This window comes from Drosophila subpulchrella, chromosome 3L (assembly GCF_014743375.2).
Source record: "Drosophila subpulchrella strain 33 F10 #4 breed RU33 chromosome 3L, RU_Dsub_v1.1 Primary Assembly, whole genome shotgun sequence".
NCBI lineage: Eukaryota > Metazoa > Arthropoda > Insecta > Diptera > Drosophilidae > Drosophila > Drosophila subpulchrella.
This window is the reverse complement of record NC_050612.1, coordinates 13,639,285-13,657,136: the sequence shown is the minus strand read 5'-3', so window position 1 is coordinate 13,657,136 and position 17,852 is coordinate 13,639,285. Positions and strand designations below refer to the sequence as shown.

The 17,852-nt window shown below is 40.6% G+C and overlaps 10 protein-coding genes across 10 annotated transcripts; 6 read left to right on the top strand and 4 right to left on the bottom strand.

The window, feature by feature from the left end:
• Nucleotides 1–1,591: 1,591 nt before the first annotated feature.
• LOC119555353 lies at nucleotides 1,592–2,223 on the bottom strand. The gene is made up of 3 exons (XM_037866690.1): nucleotides 2,077–2,223; nucleotides 1,899–1,937; nucleotides 1,592–1,834 (listed from the first exon to the last, which is right to left on the bottom strand). The coding sequence occupies exons 1-3, from the start codon at nucleotides 2,221–2,223 to the stop codon at nucleotides 1,592–1,594; spliced, it is 429 nt and encodes a 142-aa protein (XP_037722618.1).
• Nucleotides 2,224–3,325: 1,102 nt separating this feature from the next.
• LOC119554586 (prismalin-14) lies at nucleotides 3,326–3,825 on the top strand. The gene is made up of 2 exons (XM_037865568.1): nucleotides 3,326–3,434; nucleotides 3,507–3,825. Exons 1-2 carry the CDS (start codon nucleotides 3,423–3,425, stop codon nucleotides 3,705–3,707), a joined length of 213 nt encoding a protein of 70 aa, XP_037721496.1. The 5' UTR covers nucleotides 3,326–3,422; the 3' UTR covers nucleotides 3,708–3,825.
• Nucleotides 3,826–3,952: 127 nt separating this feature from the next.
• On the top strand, nucleotides 3,953–5,016 carry LOC119555339. Its single transcript, XM_037866677.1, has 2 exons — nucleotides 3,953–3,961; nucleotides 4,346–5,016. The coding sequence occupies exons 1-2, from the start codon at nucleotides 3,953–3,955 to the stop codon at nucleotides 4,784–4,786; spliced, it is 450 nt and encodes a 149-aa protein (XP_037722605.1). The 3' UTR covers nucleotides 4,787–5,016.
• Nucleotides 5,017–6,138: 1,122 nt separating this feature from the next.
• LOC119554320 (cuticle protein 4.9) lies at nucleotides 6,139–6,523 on the bottom strand. The gene has a single exon (XM_037865181.1). It carries the CDS (start codon nucleotides 6,485–6,487, stop codon nucleotides 6,221–6,223), a length of 267 nt encoding a protein of 88 aa, XP_037721109.1. The 5' UTR covers nucleotides 6,488–6,523; the 3' UTR covers nucleotides 6,139–6,220.
• A 322-nt stretch (nucleotides 6,524–6,845) lies between these two features.
• On the top strand, nucleotides 6,846–7,217 carry LOC119554498. The gene has a single exon (XM_037865431.1). The coding sequence runs from the start codon at nucleotides 6,869–6,871 to the stop codon at nucleotides 7,160–7,162; it is 294 nt and encodes a 97-aa protein (XP_037721359.1). The 5' UTR covers nucleotides 6,846–6,868; the 3' UTR covers nucleotides 7,163–7,217.
• Nucleotides 7,218–7,637: 420 nt separating this feature from the next.
• LOC119554733 (protein artichoke) lies at nucleotides 7,638–9,689 on the bottom strand. The gene has a single exon (XM_037865753.1). The coding sequence runs from the start codon at nucleotides 9,658–9,660 to the stop codon at nucleotides 7,936–7,938; it is 1,725 nt and encodes a 574-aa protein (XP_037721681.1). The 5' UTR covers nucleotides 9,661–9,689; the 3' UTR covers nucleotides 7,638–7,935.
• Nucleotides 9,690–11,600: 1,911 nt separating this feature from the next.
• LOC119554646 (vitelline membrane protein Vm26Ab) lies at nucleotides 11,601–12,132 on the top strand. The gene is made up of 2 exons (XM_037865646.1): nucleotides 11,601–11,729; nucleotides 11,792–12,132. Exons 1-2 carry the CDS (start codon nucleotides 11,718–11,720, stop codon nucleotides 12,098–12,100), a joined length of 321 nt encoding a protein of 106 aa, XP_037721574.1. The 5' UTR covers nucleotides 11,601–11,717; the 3' UTR covers nucleotides 12,101–12,132.
• An 812-nt stretch (nucleotides 12,133–12,944) lies between these two features.
• LOC119555337 (wiskott-Aldrich syndrome protein) lies at nucleotides 12,945–13,314 on the bottom strand. The gene is made up of 2 exons (XM_037866672.1): nucleotides 13,300–13,314; nucleotides 12,945–13,217 (listed from the first exon to the last, which is right to left on the bottom strand). The coding sequence occupies exons 1-2, from the start codon at nucleotides 13,312–13,314 to the stop codon at nucleotides 12,945–12,947; spliced, it is 288 nt and encodes a 95-aa protein (XP_037722600.1).
• A 398-nt stretch (nucleotides 13,315–13,712) lies between these two features.
• Nucleotides 13,713–14,389, top strand: LOC119553746 (vitelline membrane protein Vm26Ab). Its single transcript, XM_037864346.1, has 2 exons — nucleotides 13,713–13,811; nucleotides 13,887–14,389. Exons 1-2 carry the CDS (start codon nucleotides 13,800–13,802, stop codon nucleotides 14,115–14,117), a joined length of 243 nt encoding a protein of 80 aa, XP_037720274.1. The 5' UTR covers nucleotides 13,713–13,799; the 3' UTR covers nucleotides 14,118–14,389.
• A 1,213-nt stretch (nucleotides 14,390–15,602) lies between these two features.
• LOC119554813 lies at nucleotides 15,603–16,228 on the top strand. The gene is made up of 2 exons (XM_037865865.1): nucleotides 15,603–15,642; nucleotides 15,808–16,228. Exons 1-2 carry the CDS (start codon nucleotides 15,631–15,633, stop codon nucleotides 16,075–16,077), a joined length of 282 nt encoding a protein of 93 aa, XP_037721793.1. The 5' UTR covers nucleotides 15,603–15,630; the 3' UTR covers nucleotides 16,078–16,228.
• Nucleotides 16,229–17,852: the final 1,624 nt, after the last annotated feature.

The following is a 17,852-nucleotide window of genomic DNA, read 5'->3' as shown; positions in this document are numbered from 1 at the left end:
AAGCTATGTCACTTCTAAATTTTATTAAAGAACAAAGAGATTTTTCATCCATTTTTTTACCTTTTCGATTAAGAATACTTTATATTTTCCTGTTATAAATGTAGAAACTCTGTTTAAATAAAAATTATATAAATAGAGTTTTAAGTTTAAACTATTAAAACTATACTTTTAGTGTAGTTATTTCACCCGGGAATGTAAGTTTCTTGTTCGCATAGATTTGCCTGCCTGTTCGGTTGGTATTTCTTTAGCCACTAATTGGATATTGTAAAACCTTGAACTTCCCCATGTACTATGGAATCAGATGGCGATGCAGATGCTGTTGATGGTGCTCCTGCTCCTTTTTTTACAGGAACAGGTTCTCCACTCTGGCAGTCCAGGGAGATGATGGGCTATTGATGCCACCTTCCCTGGAATTCCGCCCAATCAGAGGTATCTGTTGACCAGATGAGTACTTTCTGATTAGCTTTGCATAATGAACACGAGTCCGATCTAGTTTCGTAATCAGCAATCATTATTGGTTGCTAGACAGCTAACAACGCTGTAATTATTTTTCCATTCAGAATTTTTTTATAAATATGGAAGTCATTTTGTAGGCACCTAAGAAATTTATAAAGGGAAATAATAAAAAAAGAGAAAATAATAATTAACTTTTGTTTCCTCTTTTGACTTCAAATTTATTGGAATAAAACCTTTTTATCAGTTTGCTGCAAGTCAAATGTTTCCTAATAAGTAATATATATTTTCTAAATACTTTTTTACATTTATTTTGTCTTTTATCAGTCATTTTGTTTGTTAGTATAATGTTTTTACATAATACTTAACAGCAATTTGTAAGCTTATAATTTTTTAAAGAGATTTAATGATGTACCAGAATAAAAAGATAATTTTTGTCAGTCAAAATTTTCTACTGATTAGGTGTAATAAATTCCTTATGCTTATAGAGTAGGGCATATTCCGCGGATCACGAAAATACCTGCCGTGTGTGAGTCGCCGCCAAGCAATCAAAAGTTAATTAATGTTTAGCGATTCGATTAGCATTCGGTTTCCGTTCCACGCATTTGCGTACGTCCCATGGGTGGATTCCATGTGACAGCCCCAGGTCACGTTCCCTAGTTCCTTTCAGGATCCGCAAACCACGCACCAAACGGCAAAAATTGTGGGAGGTGGCTTCCGAGCAGCTTTCTCGGCGGTCACATTGCACATTGCGATAGATTCTAGGGCTTCTTCTGCGCCCTGGTGACGTACTACACGACATGTTTCTTGACTTGTTGCCACTTTGCAAGTTTTGTTAAATTTAGACAGGCCTCCTGGACCGCAAGCACACATAGGTGAATAACTGTGGCCAGGGCCATTCGATATAGCCAGCCATTGTTGTGGCTTTATAACTGAACAATAGGAGGCCGAGTTCAACAGACAGCGGGTGACCTAGGTCACTTGGTTTTGGGGGAAGTAGGAAAGTTGTTTTCACAGACAGCTCAGTACAATAAAGGTTATCCAGAGTTAAACCCCTTCGATGAGGAGTGGTCGAACTTTATTCAAATTTCACTTGGTTACAAGTCGCGAAAGGTTGGGTTTGTTACCCTCCCAGAATCTAGTAGAGATACTCATAGGTCAGGGGCTTGTAGTCGCTGCGATATTGCTGCTGGAAGGAGTTGGGTGTGGCCACGCTGTGGTAAAGATGCGATTCTTCGGCTGCCGGGGCAATCAAACGGGAATAGGCCAGGGGCAGGACGGGCGAGGTCCTGGCAAAAGTACCGGGGTAATACCCATAGGTTGGGGTATAGTAGTACACCTCGTGGCTTAAAGCCAGGCCAAGCAGGCAGGCGAAGATTAGCTGGTTGAGGAAGCAAATTCTTTAGAGTACAGAATCAAAGTTGGGATTGGATTCCCGATCTCACCAGCTTCATGTTCACTCGTTGCAATTCCTTGTAGATCACCTGTCCAACTGAATGGGTATTCCTGGCTGTTCCTGCCTTTTATAGCTACCCACTAACATCCAGACCTTCTCTTTGCCCATTGGCCAAGGTCAAAGGCATTTGCCCGGCAGGCGGCAAATGAAAGAGGCCCTTAACTCACTTTGAATGGGCCAGTTGCAATTGCAATTGCCAGCGGAACTCGTTCCTTGCCACTCAAAATCAGCATCCAGATGCGAATCGGATGGTCGTGAGTCCGCTGACAAGACAGTGAAACTGCAATGCCACTTGGGTTCTTGCCACGGAACATTCTAGAGACTTCTTCCTGTTTGACACCAAACACCTTCCTTTCACTCGCCATAAAGTCAAGGGATATTGTTTTACTTATTACCATTAAAAATCTGAATTTTAATAATTTTTTATTTTTTTTTTTTTAAATCATTTTTTACGTTATATATATATGTAACATGTGTTAATTTGTACAGATCCTTTTCTGTATATTGTTCACGATCGAAATATTTATATATAATTTTTAGCAAATGTATTCTTAAAGGATAGACTATATCCAATAGAAAACCAAATTTAATCATACAAGTATATTAAAATCCATTATAAACATTTTAAAAAACTTAAAAAATAGTTTGGTAAATCAAAAAAAGTATCAGAATTAGCAAATATATCTTAACTATTCAAGACATAAAGATGGTTTTCTTGGAGTTATTTTTATTGCAAATTAAATTTATAAAGGTTTTTATTTTTATACAATCAAAACCCTTCATAGGTTCCTCACCTATTGCTATTTTCTGTGTGTTTCTCCAACTCCTTGGTCTTCCTTAAGTCGCAAATGGTCGCATCTCATTCTTTTTGTTTACTTCCATTAATTTGGTTTGGGCCTTGCTCTTGGCCCGAAATAAACAATTAAGGTCGTACGGAATTGAGACGTACTTCCGGTGTTGTCCCACCCCCTTTGGAGAGGCTTTCAAGGTCAGTGTGGGTGGTAAGGAAAAAATTTGGCCAAATGTTCTTTTGTCTTGTGTCCAATGAAAACAAACTCCCACGCCGAAATCAATTAAATGAGTTTATTGTGTATAATTCCCATGAATGTTTTCGTACTTTTTGCGGGCTTGTTGATTTGTTATTTGCCTAGAAAATTGCGCAGTTCTCGCTTATTTTATTTTGGAGCTCTGCGGTGCGTATTTGCCAATATCACAATCGCATTTGTGGTGCAATTTGCAGTGGGTGGGCAGCAAATGCAACCTGAAGTCAGTCACTCACTCACCTGAAATCGGAGCCCTTCGCGTCCGCTAAGATTTCAAAAAGTGACTTTTAGGGTTTTGAGTATCGGACCAAGGTCGAGCGATTGCTGGGGCTTCTTGCCTATTGGGCTGGGTTATATAAACCCGCATCGCATTCAACCAGCCATCAAACCATCTTTTGGCAGCTTCTCAACAAGTTCCTCTCCTGAGTTTCCATCTTAAGAAGTTCTTCGGTAATCAAAACCCTTTCAAAATGTTCAAGCTGGTAAGGATCTTCCGCACCATTCGCCGTCTGAAAAGAGTTAATTAAGTGACCAACTTTTCCCGCCCCCTGCAGTTCGTTTTCCTCGCCTTCTGCCTGGCTTTGAGCTGTGCCGCTCCCGGTTTGCTGCACTCGTCGCCCATCCTGAGCCACTCGTACCACAGTCTGCCCTCGGTGCGAGTGATCCACCAGCCCATCTACACCTCCTCGCACTATGGCTATGGGGGCTATGGGGGCTATGGCCATGGCCACGGACACGGCTACGGCTGGATCTAGGCGGAGCCATCTCACAAATAGGCGTCCTCGAGCAGCCGACAGAGCACCTGTCGCCCCAGGCTATTCCTTGGAGTCTAGCCATTTTTTTGATGGACATGCCTCGAATAAAGTTCTGAAATTGGTCTGAAATTTATGTGTCATAATGTGTTTCTTCTGGGAGGAGGGGAAGAGTTCAACCCAAGGGGTATTTAAGCTTCCGTTGTTGTCTTACTTTGGCTTAGTAATCGTTCGGAGTCACAGGAGAAATGTTGTCTGTAAGTACACTAAGAAAAAGGAGGGACATTTGACATAGAAACAAATATTATTTGAATTTGTGCTTTTTAATTCTTTTAAAATATAACTTTTATTTAATTTTTAAATAATTTTCCTAACAAAAAATAAAGCCATAATTAGGTAAATTTTTTTATTATAATTAACATTTCTTACATTTTAAAAACATTTAAGCAAAAATCAAAACTTTTACAATATTAAATAAGATTTAAGTTTTCCTAGAAAAAAAGTAAGATTGTGCGTTATTTTCTTTTATGAACCCCTTAATTTCAATGCTTACATGTGTTTTATCTTATTCATTTTTTTTTTAAAGTTAAGAAAAAAGTTTTATATTAAAAATATGTGTTTTTGTTATTTTTTCTTAACAGTTTATTTCCATTTGGTTACTTTTAATCAATGTGAAATGGTGTCAGCCCATGTACTTCCTTCTACCAACCCAAGTTGCCCGAAGTTTGAACTTAAGAGAGGAAACATTTTACCAGGAACCAATTGAAGCCATTCCATCCATCGATGACCCCGCCAAGCTATTTTCCCCCAATGAATTTTTCGGAGAATTCAACAAGTTCATCAGCGGCGTTCAACAGTTCGTGCAGCATCCGCCGGCTTCACTGTACAGTGCGTTCAACCAACTGCAGAGCAATGCCAAGAAGAACCACCAGAAACAGAAGCCCGTGAAAAACAAGGTGGTTCTTGACCCCTTTGGAAATATTTCATTCAACCTGGGCTGGTCGGCCAACTTGCAGGTGGTCAATAGCATCGGTTTCACCAAGAACCGAAGTCTGGTCAATTACAATGCATGGGCCAATTAAGGGTTAACAAACCGCCTGGCTGAATCAATACCTAAATGCTAACATACTTCTGGGCTGGTGTGCGTGGCATTAAAATTTGAGTTAAACTGAATTTTATATAATGCAAAATAAATGTAAGCCCTTTGTAGGAATCAGGTTGGTTCTGTTTGTGATTTGCCGCAGATTACGTATACGCCACGGTGTCTAATTTTAAACACAGCACGTTGCATTGTCTATGCGTTGTGTGTTGTATCCGCATTAAAATGGCTGCACGCCTGGCAACATGTGGACGGTGTAAGAATAATTATCCTTTATTAGTATGAGTCTGTGGTACACGATTCCTCCCACTCGGCTCATTGTGCTTAATTTGTAAGTGGGTTTATTTGTTTCCGCTTGGCCTTTTCTGTTTTCATAGAATTTAAGAAGTTAGCTGGGCCTAATTCAACCAGTAAGAATTTATCTTACAAATTTGGAAAATTTTAAGTCACATCTTCATATTCTGTAAGTCTTAAAGAAATTTTATATTAGTCGGAATCTGATTACTTCAAAATATAATTTTAAACTAAATCTAGGCCTTACAAGTGTCACCATAATCATTTGAAATTTTCAATAAAATTAGTTCAAATAATTGCATTTGCATTTTTTAGGATGTCGATTATACTTATTATATTTATGTATATATTGATGAATTTCGGGTTTCCTGTTTAAATATTAGAATATTAGAGAATTAAACCACAATCTCTTAGCGGTATCCCACCTCTAAATTGGAATCGAATAACTCAAGTTATGGAATCTAGAAGTTCAGTTTTGGGATCCCATTTTGAAACCCATTTGAAATACGGAAAAATCGAACATGAAAATGGGTTAAAATTTTGACCCTCGTAAGTATCAGCACTTTTAATATATATCATTAGAGAATTTAAATACAAACTCAAAAAGGTAACCCACGCCTAAATCAGGATCCAATAACTAAAGTTATGGAATCTAGAAGTTCAGTTTTGAAATCCCATTCTGAAACCCATTTGAAATACGGAAAAATCGAACATGAAAATGGGTTAAAATTTTGACCCTCCTAAATAAGAACACTTTTAATGTATATCATTAGAGAATTAAAATACAAACTCATAGAGGTATACCACGTCTAAATCGGGATCCAATAACTCAAGCTATGGAATCTAGAACTGTATTTTGGGATCCCATTCTGAAACCGATTTGGTATCCGGGAAATGGGTTTGAAATTCTGTAGAAAATTAGGAATATCCATTTTAAACATAACTCTGATCAATATGTTTTTGGTTCTTATTCCTTTTAAATTAACAATGTTTTCTGCCGCCGAATAAAGTCCCTATTTTTCCTGATTAAAAGACAAATGGTTTCGTTTGTTTGCGAGTTTATTTCAGTTTCATTGCGAGTGTCCATCTGTTATCCTCCGGTGTTGGTCATCCTTCCGGGAACCTACTTCTTCAGGAGAAGAGGGGCGGAGTAGGCAGCGGCATAGGGAGCAGTGTAGGCAGCGTACGGAGCGGCGTAGGAGGCGGTGTAGGCGGCGGTGTAGGGGGCAGCCACATAGGGAGATGCCACGTAGGGAGATGCCACGTAGGGAGACGCCACGTAGGGGGAGGCCACGTAGGGGGCGGAGTAGGCCAGAGGAGCCACGATTCCTGGCTTGGCGGCGACGCAGGCAAACAGAGCGAAGATAACGGCGGCGACGAACTTGAACATCTTGGGAGGATTGGTTTTTTGGTATTACTTGTCGGATTGAACAAATGCAACTGATGTCTAAAACAGTCCAGAGTCGTAGCTTTTATAGCCCCACCGTCGAATGCCCAGCGACCTTGCAAGGTCTCCGGCCGAAAACTAAATTATGTTGCTCAGGCCAGTCACGTACTTAGCCACTATACGCAGTTGGCTTCAGCGAACGGCTTTTAGGTACGACTACGAGTACTTTGGCTAATTAAATGGTGGGCCAAGAAATGTATTACCACTAAGCTTAAGTGCCAAGGCTAATTGTGGGTGGTCTGGTTGGGTATAAAACGGCGTGTTCATCCAGCAGTTGTCATCAGTTTCGTTTGCCAGCAAATCAAAACAACCAAATCCTCCAAGATGTTCAAGTTCTTCGCCGTCGCCCTCTTCGCCCTGATTGCCTGTGTGGCTGGCAAGCCCGGAATCGTGGCTCCTCTGGCCTACTCCGCTCCTCTGGTGGCTGCTGCTCCGGCGGCTGCTGTCTACAGCCGGGAATATCACGGAAACTTCGCGGCTCCCTACGTGGCATCTCCCTATGTGGCATCTCCTTATGTGGCATCTCCCTACGTGGCGTCTCCCTATGTGGCATCTCCCTATGTTGCATCTCCCTACGTCGCTGCTCCTTACAGCGCTCCCCTGCTGCTGAAGAAGTAGGATGGACCACCACGGCATTTCTTGACCTGATAGTATATCACAAACCGAAACAGAAAATAATAAAACAGTTATAAAAAAAGATAAAAAAGCCTTTGTAGTTTCATATGCCATTTTTATTTCAGAAAACAGTGTTTAGTTTAACTCAGAAGAATATCTTAGAAAAAAGTATTAAGGTCTAATCTATTTTAAAATGTGCCTATTGGTTTGATATATGGTTCAAATCAGTATAACTTAGTTAAACTAACTTTTATTGCCATGGTTTTGGTTATCGAGATAAAAATATTAAATTTTTTTAAAATAATATAAGCCAACTGTAATAACAGCAATTCATGTTATCTGAACTTAATGGCATGCAGGAAGTCAGAAATCTGAGTGCAAGGTCGCTTCAGATAAACTTACAAGTATTTTTCCTCTTCATCGACTGACACCTTATCAATTTTTTTTTCGCATTTCCCAGTGTGTAAGCAAAAATCAGTACTTTGCTCAGAATTTAAACAAGTAACGTTTATTTAAAGATCTTTGGAAGCAAAAACTTAAATATACTTATTTTACTTACTATTTTTGGTGTTAAAATTATAATTGTTTGCTGAGTTCGTTTAAATTACGACCTAATATACATTTTTTTACTCTTTCCTTTTTCACCCACTTAACATTTTTGGAAAGTCTTCGATTGCTGCAAAATATTATAGGTTAAATAAAATTGGAAATATAATTTTGACTTGTAATATGTATAACATAAGATAGAAAAAAAATCCTTTGAAGTCTTCTCGGGACTACTGAGAATCTGCACTTCCCAGGGTAAGATTAGCATCCATTGTGGCATTCGAGCGGAAGACAATGCTGCTTCGATCGTATCGACCGGATCGACGATTCTTCAGATACCGGAGGGCTATCAGCGCTAGCAGACTCACCAGAACCAGACCGCCCAAAACATAGGCAAAGGCCTGCATAAAAACCAGATGAAGACCCAGATTCTCCGAATGAGACGATACTATCTCCAGCTGCTTCGACAAGATTCGAATCTGCGATTCGAGGCGGGACTCCTCGGCGATGAAAGAGATATTGACGTCCAGTTGAGATCGGCTGATGCAGGAAACGTCTCGGATATGTGGGGTCTCCTCCAGATTGGAGTCCGGTTCGATATTCAGCACCACGGATTCGGGCAGCGAGGGCGGAATGAGCAGGTGGTGCAGATAGGAGCAATTGAAGCGGTTTCTAGAAACTCCCAGTTTCATAAGTTGGGGAAAGGCATCGGAAAACGTGCGATTTCCCTGCAGCTCACGCAGCCCATTGCCGTCTATCAGGAACTTTTTCAGATTGGTCAGATACGGCACAAACACATCCAGATTAAGGCTGGTCAGGTTGTTGAACGATAGATCTAGTTCCTCCAAGAATTTCTGCTTCGAAAACATTCCGAATTTGAGCTCTCGAATGCCAGTTCCACGCAGATTTAATCCTCTAAGTCTGTTGAGTTGCGAAAATGTGCTGATGTTGAGTTGACCTATGGGATTTTCTGAGACATCCAAATAAAGCAAATAGGTTATATTTGTGATGTTCGATATGCTAGTCAATTTATTGGAACTCAAATCCAATGTTTCGATGTGCAAACTTTGGTGCAGAAAGAGCTGCGAAATTTCATTGTGACTGGCGCGAACAAATCGCGTTGCATTGATAGTCAAATTTGTCAGTTTATTATTATCCAAGTGCAGCTGATGCACAATGTTTTTCTCCGTCAGTTGGAAGTTCTGCAGCTCGTTGTAAGACAGCACCAGATTCTCCAGACTCGCAGCATCGGCAAAAGTATCCGGATGGATAAAAACCAACCGATTATTGGAAAGATTAACCTCCTTGATACGCCGCATATTGCGGAAGACCTCCGGTTGAATGCTGGTCAGCAGGTTTCCCTCGAAGGACACCTTCTCCAAGTACTCATTGTCCTTGAAAATATCACTGTGCAGCTCCTTCAACAGATTGCCCGTTAGAAAAATCTGGCTAATGGTCTGCAGGCCACAGAAAGCATTCACACTCAGCGAAGATATTTCATTATAGGACAGATCCAAACGCATGAGGACATTGGCGCCAATAAACACAGATGTCTGGATGGAGGTTAGATTGTTATAGGCCAGATTCAGATAGGTCAGATTGCTGGCCGCACTAAAGGCATTCCTTGTTAGCTCTAATATATTTGTATTCGAGACGTCTAGGGTCTTGAGATAGGGAAACGTTTCGAACAAGTGGAAGGGCATATAAAGCAGCGTTGATTCGTAGAACTTCATGAACTTGACCATGTTGCCGGGTGGTATATGTTTGAACACAATATTCTGACTGTGGGTGACCATGAATCCGGTGACCGTGCAAAAGGCCTCGTTTACGTCCATAAATCCCATGGAATCGTACTCGTCGCATCGCAGGGGTATATCTCCACCATTGGCACTACTTTCTCTTATCGTTAGAGTAAGGATGAGGATCGTAACGAGTATCCTGCGAGTTTTATACATCTTTTTCACGAACCGCTCGCCGTCAATCGACATTGTAAACTGCAGCAGTGTAAATTCGCAGACTTCACTCCAGCTTCCACTCAATGGATACACTATATATTTGCATTTACATACAGTGGTCGGCATAAGTATTTTGACAAAACAAAAGTTAAATATACTCATAATTTGAACTTACTTCGTGTAAACTATAGGCATCAATGGAAAGGTAATTTCAATGCCGTTTGAATGATACAATGCATTTCTTTACCCATTCAGTATTTATTGAAAAGGACGAATTTGTGTAAATCAACTTTTAAATTTTTTTTAAGAACTTTTTTCCTCGACTTGAAAACTTAAATTTTTTGATGCAAAAAGTTTCTTCAAACAAAAATAATAGTAACTGCAAAAAGAATTTTTCAAAAATCATTTTTCTTATATTTTTTATGAATTTTTGAAAATGCTTAAAAACAGGCATTTGAGCCATATTTTTCTCTTTTTCATACAAATTTTTTCCGACATTGTCACCTTCAAAAAATCATAAAAAATATAAGGAAAATGATTTTTGAAAAATTCTTTTTGCAGTTACTATTATTTTTGTTTGAAGAAACTTTTTGCATCAAAAAATTTAAGTTTTCAAGTCGAGGAAAAAAGTTTTTAAAAAAAATTTAAAAGTTGATTTACACAAATTCGTCCTTTTCAATAAATACTGAATGGGTAAAGAAATGCATTGTATCATTCAAACGGCATTGAAATTACCTTTCCATTGATGCCTATAGTTTACAAGAAGTAAATTCAAGTTATGAGTATACTTAACTTTTGTTTTGTCAAAATACATATGCCGACCAGTGTATATGCCTTTACATGACTTTATCGAGCTCCCTTTAAGATTGTCAGGCTTTCAGTAGTCCAGCGCTAAGATGATAAAAATTGTCGGTCTGCACTTTGTTTTGTTTCGTTTACGTATATACTCTTAAAATTATAAGGGATACAGGAAGCTTGTAAGAAAATCAGATGCTCTTAAAAATTTTAAAATTATCAAGGGATTCAAAATTGTATTTAAAACATAAGACAGAGAAATTGAGAAAAGAAACCAAAATGGCTGTTGACCCAATTAATACGTCGGCACGACTGATTAAAGATTAATTTTTAATGTTGAGTACCATAGATAGAACGTTTATTGATAATCATGACTTAATAATAGACGTATTTTATTTATTAAAGTAGAGAAAGCCAGCCAGAAATATAGAATATTGATGGCATATCTCCTTGTTTATCATCATCCCAAGTCAATTCCTCTTTTAAACCCTCTATCTGTCTGGCTTCTTTTTTCCAGCCGAGATAAACCATTGTGAATGGTAAGTTGAGCTTGACTCTTATTAAGAACTGTCTGCTAACTATAGTACCACTGATAGCATTCGCCTCCTCGAAATCGAATCTCTCCCTCCAGTTTATTGAACTTTCGATAGGGGAATGCGCGCGTAACTTTGGTTTTGGCCAGTGGGCGAGATGGAGCCGTTGCATCAGTAGAGCAGATTAGATTTTGGCAACCGAGGATCTGGTCATCCATTGCATAAAGTCGATTGCATTCGTGGGAGGTACACATATATGTAACCCTGAAAAAATCGCAATCGAATTGAGGCATGCAATTTCATTGATTCCTGGCCAACTCTTGGCACAAGAGGTTACTCATCGGCAATTAGCCGTGTCTGGTGGCATCAATCACATCGGTTAGCTACTGGTTACCTTCGCGGCGACAACTTTTATGGGCCCACAATGCGGACGTGCCCGAAATATTGGATGGATTACGATTCGGATTCGGTTTCGGATTGGGATTTGGATTCGGTTTCAGATCGACCTCCGTGGGGCGGCGGGCACGTAGCCAAACGGCAAATTGAGCCACTCAAAGGCCGCTCTGCATTCCCATGCAGGCGGTATAGAATCATTCGCCTGATTATCGTGTGTGCCCAGAAAATCAAGCATCCCCTCGAGTTCCAATTCCATGGACTATAAAAGTTGCAGCTCCAAGCGAATCAAGGCATAGTCCAATTTGCTAGCTCAAATCAAACTAAACTAACAACATGTTCAAGCTGGTGCGTTGATATATCCTATATCCTGATCTCTGGAGAGAATTTAACTGGTTATTTTCTTGCAGTCCGCCCTCGTTGTCCTGTGCGCCCTGGTTGCCTCCGCCGTGGCTGAGCCCAAGCCAGCGATCCTGGCCGCCGCCCCTGTGGTTGCTGCTCCGGCTGGAGTGGTCACCGCCACCAGTTCCCAGTACGTGGCTCGCAACTTCAACGGCGTTGCTGCTGCTCCAATTGTGGCTGCCGCCTACACCGCTCCAGTCGCCGCTGCCTATACCGCTCCGGTTGCTGCCGCCTATACCGCTCCCGTGGCCGCCGCCTACTCCGCTTATCCCTATGCCGCCTACCCATACACCGCTGGTTACACCACTGTTTTGTAAGAGGGATTAGCCAGGACTCAAAATGGATTCGAAACGGACTAAAAATACACTCGGCTGGAAATAAAACGAAATCAAACTAAAGCTTAAAAACATTTTTCTTGGAAAGGGGCTTGGGTTGTGGGCTTTGTGGTTTCTGTTCATCCTGGATTTTCTGCTGCGGCCTAACTGTCCTAAAATGATTTGGATAATATTATATGTGTGTTTTCATTAACTAACTTTAAAAGGTTTCAGAAAATATTAAATCATATTTATAAATGATCTTATCTGAATTCTTATATTTCGTTAACTATGATTTCAGAGGAAATGTTATTGTCTTTGCAAAGTATTATCACTATTAACATTTTTTACAAACTTGGCTATACTAAATTCAACATTCTATTTAATTTCATTAATTTAAATTTTTTCAAAGGTTATTAGGAATTTTTAAATACAAAATAAAAACCTTTTCAAGACCTTCAAAATGTTCTTGTTGTTTGCTGATGTATTTCTTATTTTCAGCCCACTCTTAACTTCGGCCTATTCTGTCCTCTGAAAATCCGGAAATATACTCAACAAATGCCAGACGAGTGGCGTCATAATCCATTGACAAAACAAAAATAACAAAGGCGATAGATATTTCAAAATATGTATCTTCATAGTATCTCTCGTAGGAGAATCACGTGTTGGCCATTTAATAGGTGCCGACTGAAAGTTGCGTCAAGCATGACTAAATAATTATGCATAACGTATCTAAAAATATATATTTCATTCAATAACAAATGAGTAACAGTATCAGTAACAGGCAATTCAATTCAACAGGAAGGACAACAGTGTCCTTTGGCCAGTTTCTGGTGGGGATGGGCACTCAGACAGCGACTATCTGGACGGGAATGGAGTCGCTGAAGCGTCCGAATGGCAGCCACGCAGCTGGGTAGTACAAAGGATAACTCGGTGGCGGAGCAGAGCCCACAGGTGGTGGAGGACCCAGTGGTGGCCCCAGTGGCTGTGGTGGAGCAGCAGCTCCAGCTGCCTGGGGCGGTGGTGGTGCAGCCCGGTGGGCAGGCGGCACATCGATCTCCTCGGCAGCATCCTGGATCTGACCCCCGGCTGCCAGGTGGATCAGCAGGAGGAGCACCACCTGAAATGGCCACCGATGGCGAGGCCTCGTCATCTTTGAGCAAGTGCATCGACTTCTCCGCGGAGAACCGCTTGAGACTTACTAATTTCCTGTACATAGCTAATCCGAGCTGATAAGATCTGATGGCTCAACGTTCTGAAAACGAAATAAACATGTCTGGGCCTACAGAACCCAGCTTTATAAATTTCTGAGCCAAACCCGGCAGTTTTTGTGGGTCACTTCAAGACCCACCGATCGATGGATCAATATCAATATCCAGCCAGAGTTTCGTATGCAAAACACGCCCTCGCAGTCGATTTGTTTTTCGCTTTTCGTCACGCTTTTAAAAATACCTAAATGAAACCAAAAGTGCAAAGCCATAATGCTCAAGATTCTCCTTGGCTGGCTTCAAAATGGACTTGGAACCGATCTGAGAATGGCTTGTGAATACCAATGGCCATTGGCATCGCCTTCGCTGCTTTGAGGCTTAGGCCTGGAATTTTGTCGACCGATTCTGCTATATATACCCGAGTGCCGGGGGTCTAGGAGATATCAGTCTAGTACTTGAGAACCAACAGTTCACAACAAACCAACCCAATCAACATGTTCAAATACGTAAGGAATAAAAGGATTACAGAAACTATTCGGCGATCAAAGGAGTACTAATAGAGGTTTTTCCCATACTTACAGTTCGCCCTGTGCCTGTTCGCCATCGTGGCCTGTGTGGCTGCCAAGCCGGCGGTGATCGCTGCCCCACTGGCCTACAGCGCCTACTCCTCCCCCTATGTGGCCGCAGCTCCTTACTCCGCTGCTTACACCGCCGCTTACACCGCTCCTGTGGCCGCCGCCTACTCTGCCTATCCCTATGCGTCCGCCTACTCCGCCTACTCCGCCTACCCCTATGCCGCCTACTACCGTTAAGATTGGAAGGATCAAGGATACCCAAAAGCCTGACTACTGAACTGGACCCGAAAATACATACCTATTGCAACAAGGATACTTCCCTGCTAACCATCTAGATACTCCATTACCGTGCTATCCACCCACTTATCTACATCCCTGGTATTAGTTTGGCAGACTCTATATCTTCCCACCTCTGCCGACTGCTGAAAGTTAAGTCATGGGAACAGGACATACAAATATAAACGGAATATTATTGTTGAAATAAATACTGCATTTTGCGTGAAACGTAATCCACCTTAGATTTGTTCTTTTATTATTATTTGGACTTTAAAATGGGTTTACATAAAGTTACTTATAAGCACATACTTTTAGGCTGTACTCGTTTGCAAAAAGTGAATACAATATTCGTCTGTAATACAACTCGAAAAGCTAACAAGAATAGTATATTTCTATTTGGTTAGGACTAACTTAAAACAGAAAAAAATATTTAAATTTCACATTTTGGATAAATTATCCAGCAATTATTTGATATAATATAGGTATGCGTGACGTGATTGTTAAATCTGAATATTACAAATTGTTATTTTCAGAAATTTTATTAGTTTCATAAGGGCTAAAACCACATCTGAAAAATATTGTTTGTTTTAAATCCAAAAATTCCTATTAAGAAACTCTTAGTTGGGATTGTTAATTTCAAAGTGTACCCTATCAAATCCGCAACCTCTTTAACAAGTAGATCTCATTTTGTTTTCCCACCTTCCATAAGTTCAATGTTCTTATTAGCTGTAAACGTATTATTTGCTTAATAAAAATAGAAAATTTGAAGGAAACTGCGTTCTTAGTTGTGATAGCCTTGTTTACAACGGGGCAAAAGGGTCAACTAGTCTGCAGGTTTATTGAACTCCCAAAGCCCTTGATCCAATGCCTACGATTCCCTGCTTCGAACGTCCTCCACCTTGAACCAAAGGGTTCAACTCGATGACGTCCTTCGGAACTGGATAAACCACTTCTATTTTTATTTGCATCTCTGATTAGAATGCAAAGCGGCGCGTTCAAGTGGCTGACAATTGAATCGCAAAGAGTGAGCCGAACTCCGGAGATGGCCAAGACCAAGACGGTTGGAATGACACGCACGTCTATAGCCCACAAAACGCACTGAGTGTTAAATTATGATAATTCAATTCGCAACAGGCAGCTGCTATTGACGCCAGTTGCGGAAATGCTCGAGCGGGGGGGAAATAAAAAACTAAAGCATTTATTGAAAATAAATTCACCAGAAATGCGTACTATCTGCAGGCATCTCAAACAGTGATTTGCAAACTTCAAGTGTGCTAGTAAAAAGCAACCAAATTAGTGGCCCTGTTTTAGCCCAGGTACGTGATGGAAATGTTTTAAATTTTGTGGGTTTTTGCTTTTCATTGGGTTTTGCCAAGGATGAAATGTACTTTTGACTATATAAACCACTTCAAAACCAAACCAAGACATCAATCAGAAGTCTAGCTTCGAAGTTAACACAACCAATCCAAGCAAAATGATGAAATTCGTAAGTTGAAAGATATATTTGGCTTAAGGATAACAGATAATCTGTGACTACTAAAATAAATTCAGAATCTAGTTACATTTATAATAAAATCTTTACTATTTTCGGCTGTAATGTTTATTATTTATTTATTAATATATTTTAACTTCTTATATTTATATCCTGCAGTTCGCCGTTGTCCTGTGCGCTCTGTTCGCCGCCGCTGCTGCCAGTCCCGGTTTGTTGGCCTACAACGCCCCCCTGGCCTACTCCACGCCCCTGGCCTACAGCGCTGTGCCAGCTGCTGCCCCCCTCGCCTATACCGCCGCCTACACCTCTGCCTACGCCCCCTACGTCGCCCCCTATGCCAGCAGCTACAGTGCCCACAGTGTGGCCCACAGCGCCGCCCTGCCAGCCGTTTATGCCGCCGCCCCTGTGGCCACCATCCTGAAGAAGTAAGCTTTCCCAGGATGCCAAAGGGATCCTGCAAAAATGCCGCACGTGTCCACCAGACATCGTCACTGTCGCAGATACAGCTACAGCAACAGATACAGATACAAACGGAGATGGAGATACACGCTCGGAGGCAAATACAAATAAAAAACGCAATGCATCAGGCCCACGCACTGACCAACTGAGAACTGAAACGAGTTTTATTCTTTCCGTTTTAAATTAATCTTGCAGTGGGCAGTGGGAATCGAGCTGAAAGGAAACTATCTAATGCAGTTTATTCTTGGGAACCTCAATCTTCAGATGATATTACTATTTTAAAAATTCATTGAAAGGATTTCCCACTATTAGAATATTTAGAGCTTTAATTTATTTCAGCTAAAAAACGTATCTTTAGATAATATTATGCACTATTTTACATAGGGTTTTTAGGGTTATATATATTTTTTTTCGTAAGTTGAAATGAATTTATTAATAAATTCAGTCAGTCGAAACTTAGACAAGTGCCATAAAAACTCTACCTAGTTTTATTAAAATAAAAGTGCGTTTACTGAAAGGAATTTTAATTACTTATTTCTTACTTTTTACATACAAATAGCTTTACAAATTTTATTATTTTTACATTATGCTACCATGTTTTTGGGGAATCATTACCCAAGAAATAACGCCTTAGACCTTTATCCCTTTAAAACTGTTTCCCATATGACGGAGTGTCCTCAAAGGGTGTTTTCAACTCATGCCCAGCTGTGTGTTTACTATATTCCGGTTCATTGACACTAGCCACGTTCCTGGCCGTAATCCTTGAGCTTTGTTTTCGCAGTTCGAACCCCTTCATCACTCTGGCCCTTCATAGGTTATAGTGTAAGGTTACCCCGCGGCATTGTTTATCATTTTTATTGCAAGTTGCGTGTGCACTGGCTCAGAGGTCATTGGTTGGCACTGTCACTGCGAGTATGGCAGTGACTCAATTAAAAGGCGCCGCTTAAATTGCATTTTGCTAATCACAATCGATCAACAAGTTAAACGATGCCACGCCTTGCCAACTTTGGCATTAATCATACACCGCGTCGAAAAGTATGAAAATCAAATCAAGAAAACGAACGCCATTTGACTTAAACTTAATTTTGCAAATTAATTCAAGTCTTTGAGTCGCTGATTTGAAATTCACTTCGATGTTTTCAACGCCTTTGTGTCACGCCCCCATGGAAATACAACTCCCACCTGCACGTGTTGTTGCACTTCTTGCAGCTAATTTACTTGTTTGCGGCTGCAGTGGGAAAATTAAATTAAATTTTAAAGCTGCCTTTTGTCTCGATGGTCACGCCCCATTAATAAGGTGGCCCCCTCAATTTATAATTGCCGAAGCCCCAGAAATCGCACTTAAACGTTCCGTTTCCCAGGCTGCAGTTGGGTACTGTAGAAAACTTTTGTTGGTGATGGGGTATATGGCCTAAGAACAAGGTACTTGCTTTATAAATTTTTAACTTACATTCTTAGCTACACATAATCATCCTTATAGTATGTTTATACCCGTTACTCGTAGAGTAAAAGGGTATACTAGATTCGTCGGAAAGTATGTAACAGGCAGAAGGAAGCGTTTCCGACCCCATAAAGTATATATATTCTTGATCAGGATCACTAGCCGAGTCGATCTAGCCATGTCCGTCTGTCCGTCTGTCCGTCTGTCCGTCTGTCCGTATGAACGCTGAGATCTCGGAAACTATAAGAGCTACAATACTGGGATTTGACATGCAGATTCCTGAGATTCCTGCGCAGCGCAAGTT

Excerpts from the sequence above, each read along its gene's own strand:
- LOC119555353 (XM_037866690.1), bottom strand. The coding sequence starts at position 2,223 with ATGTTCCGTGGCAAGAACCCAAGTGGCATTGCAGTTTCACTGTCTTGT. Across the intron at positions 1,938-2,076 it reads TTGCAACTGGCCCATTCAAA|GTGATCTACAAGGAATTGCA; the intron begins GTGAGTTAAGGG and ends TCAGTTGGACAG. Across the intron at positions 1,835-1,898 it reads AACGAGTGAACATGAAGCTG|CTAATCTTCGCCTGCCTGCT; the intron begins GTGAGATCGGGA and ends TTCCTCAACCAG.
- LOC119554498 (XM_037865431.1), top strand. The coding sequence starts at position 6,869 with ATGTTCAAGTTCTTCGCCGTCGCCCTCTTCGCCCTGATTGCCTGTGTG.
- LOC119554320 (XM_037865181.1), bottom strand. The coding sequence starts at position 6,487 with ATGTTCAAGTTCGTCGCCGCCGTTATCTTCGCTCTGTTTGCCTGCGTC.
- LOC119554733 (XM_037865753.1), bottom strand. The coding sequence starts at position 9,660 with ATGTATAAAACTCGCAGGATACTCGTTACGATCCTCATCCTTACTCTA.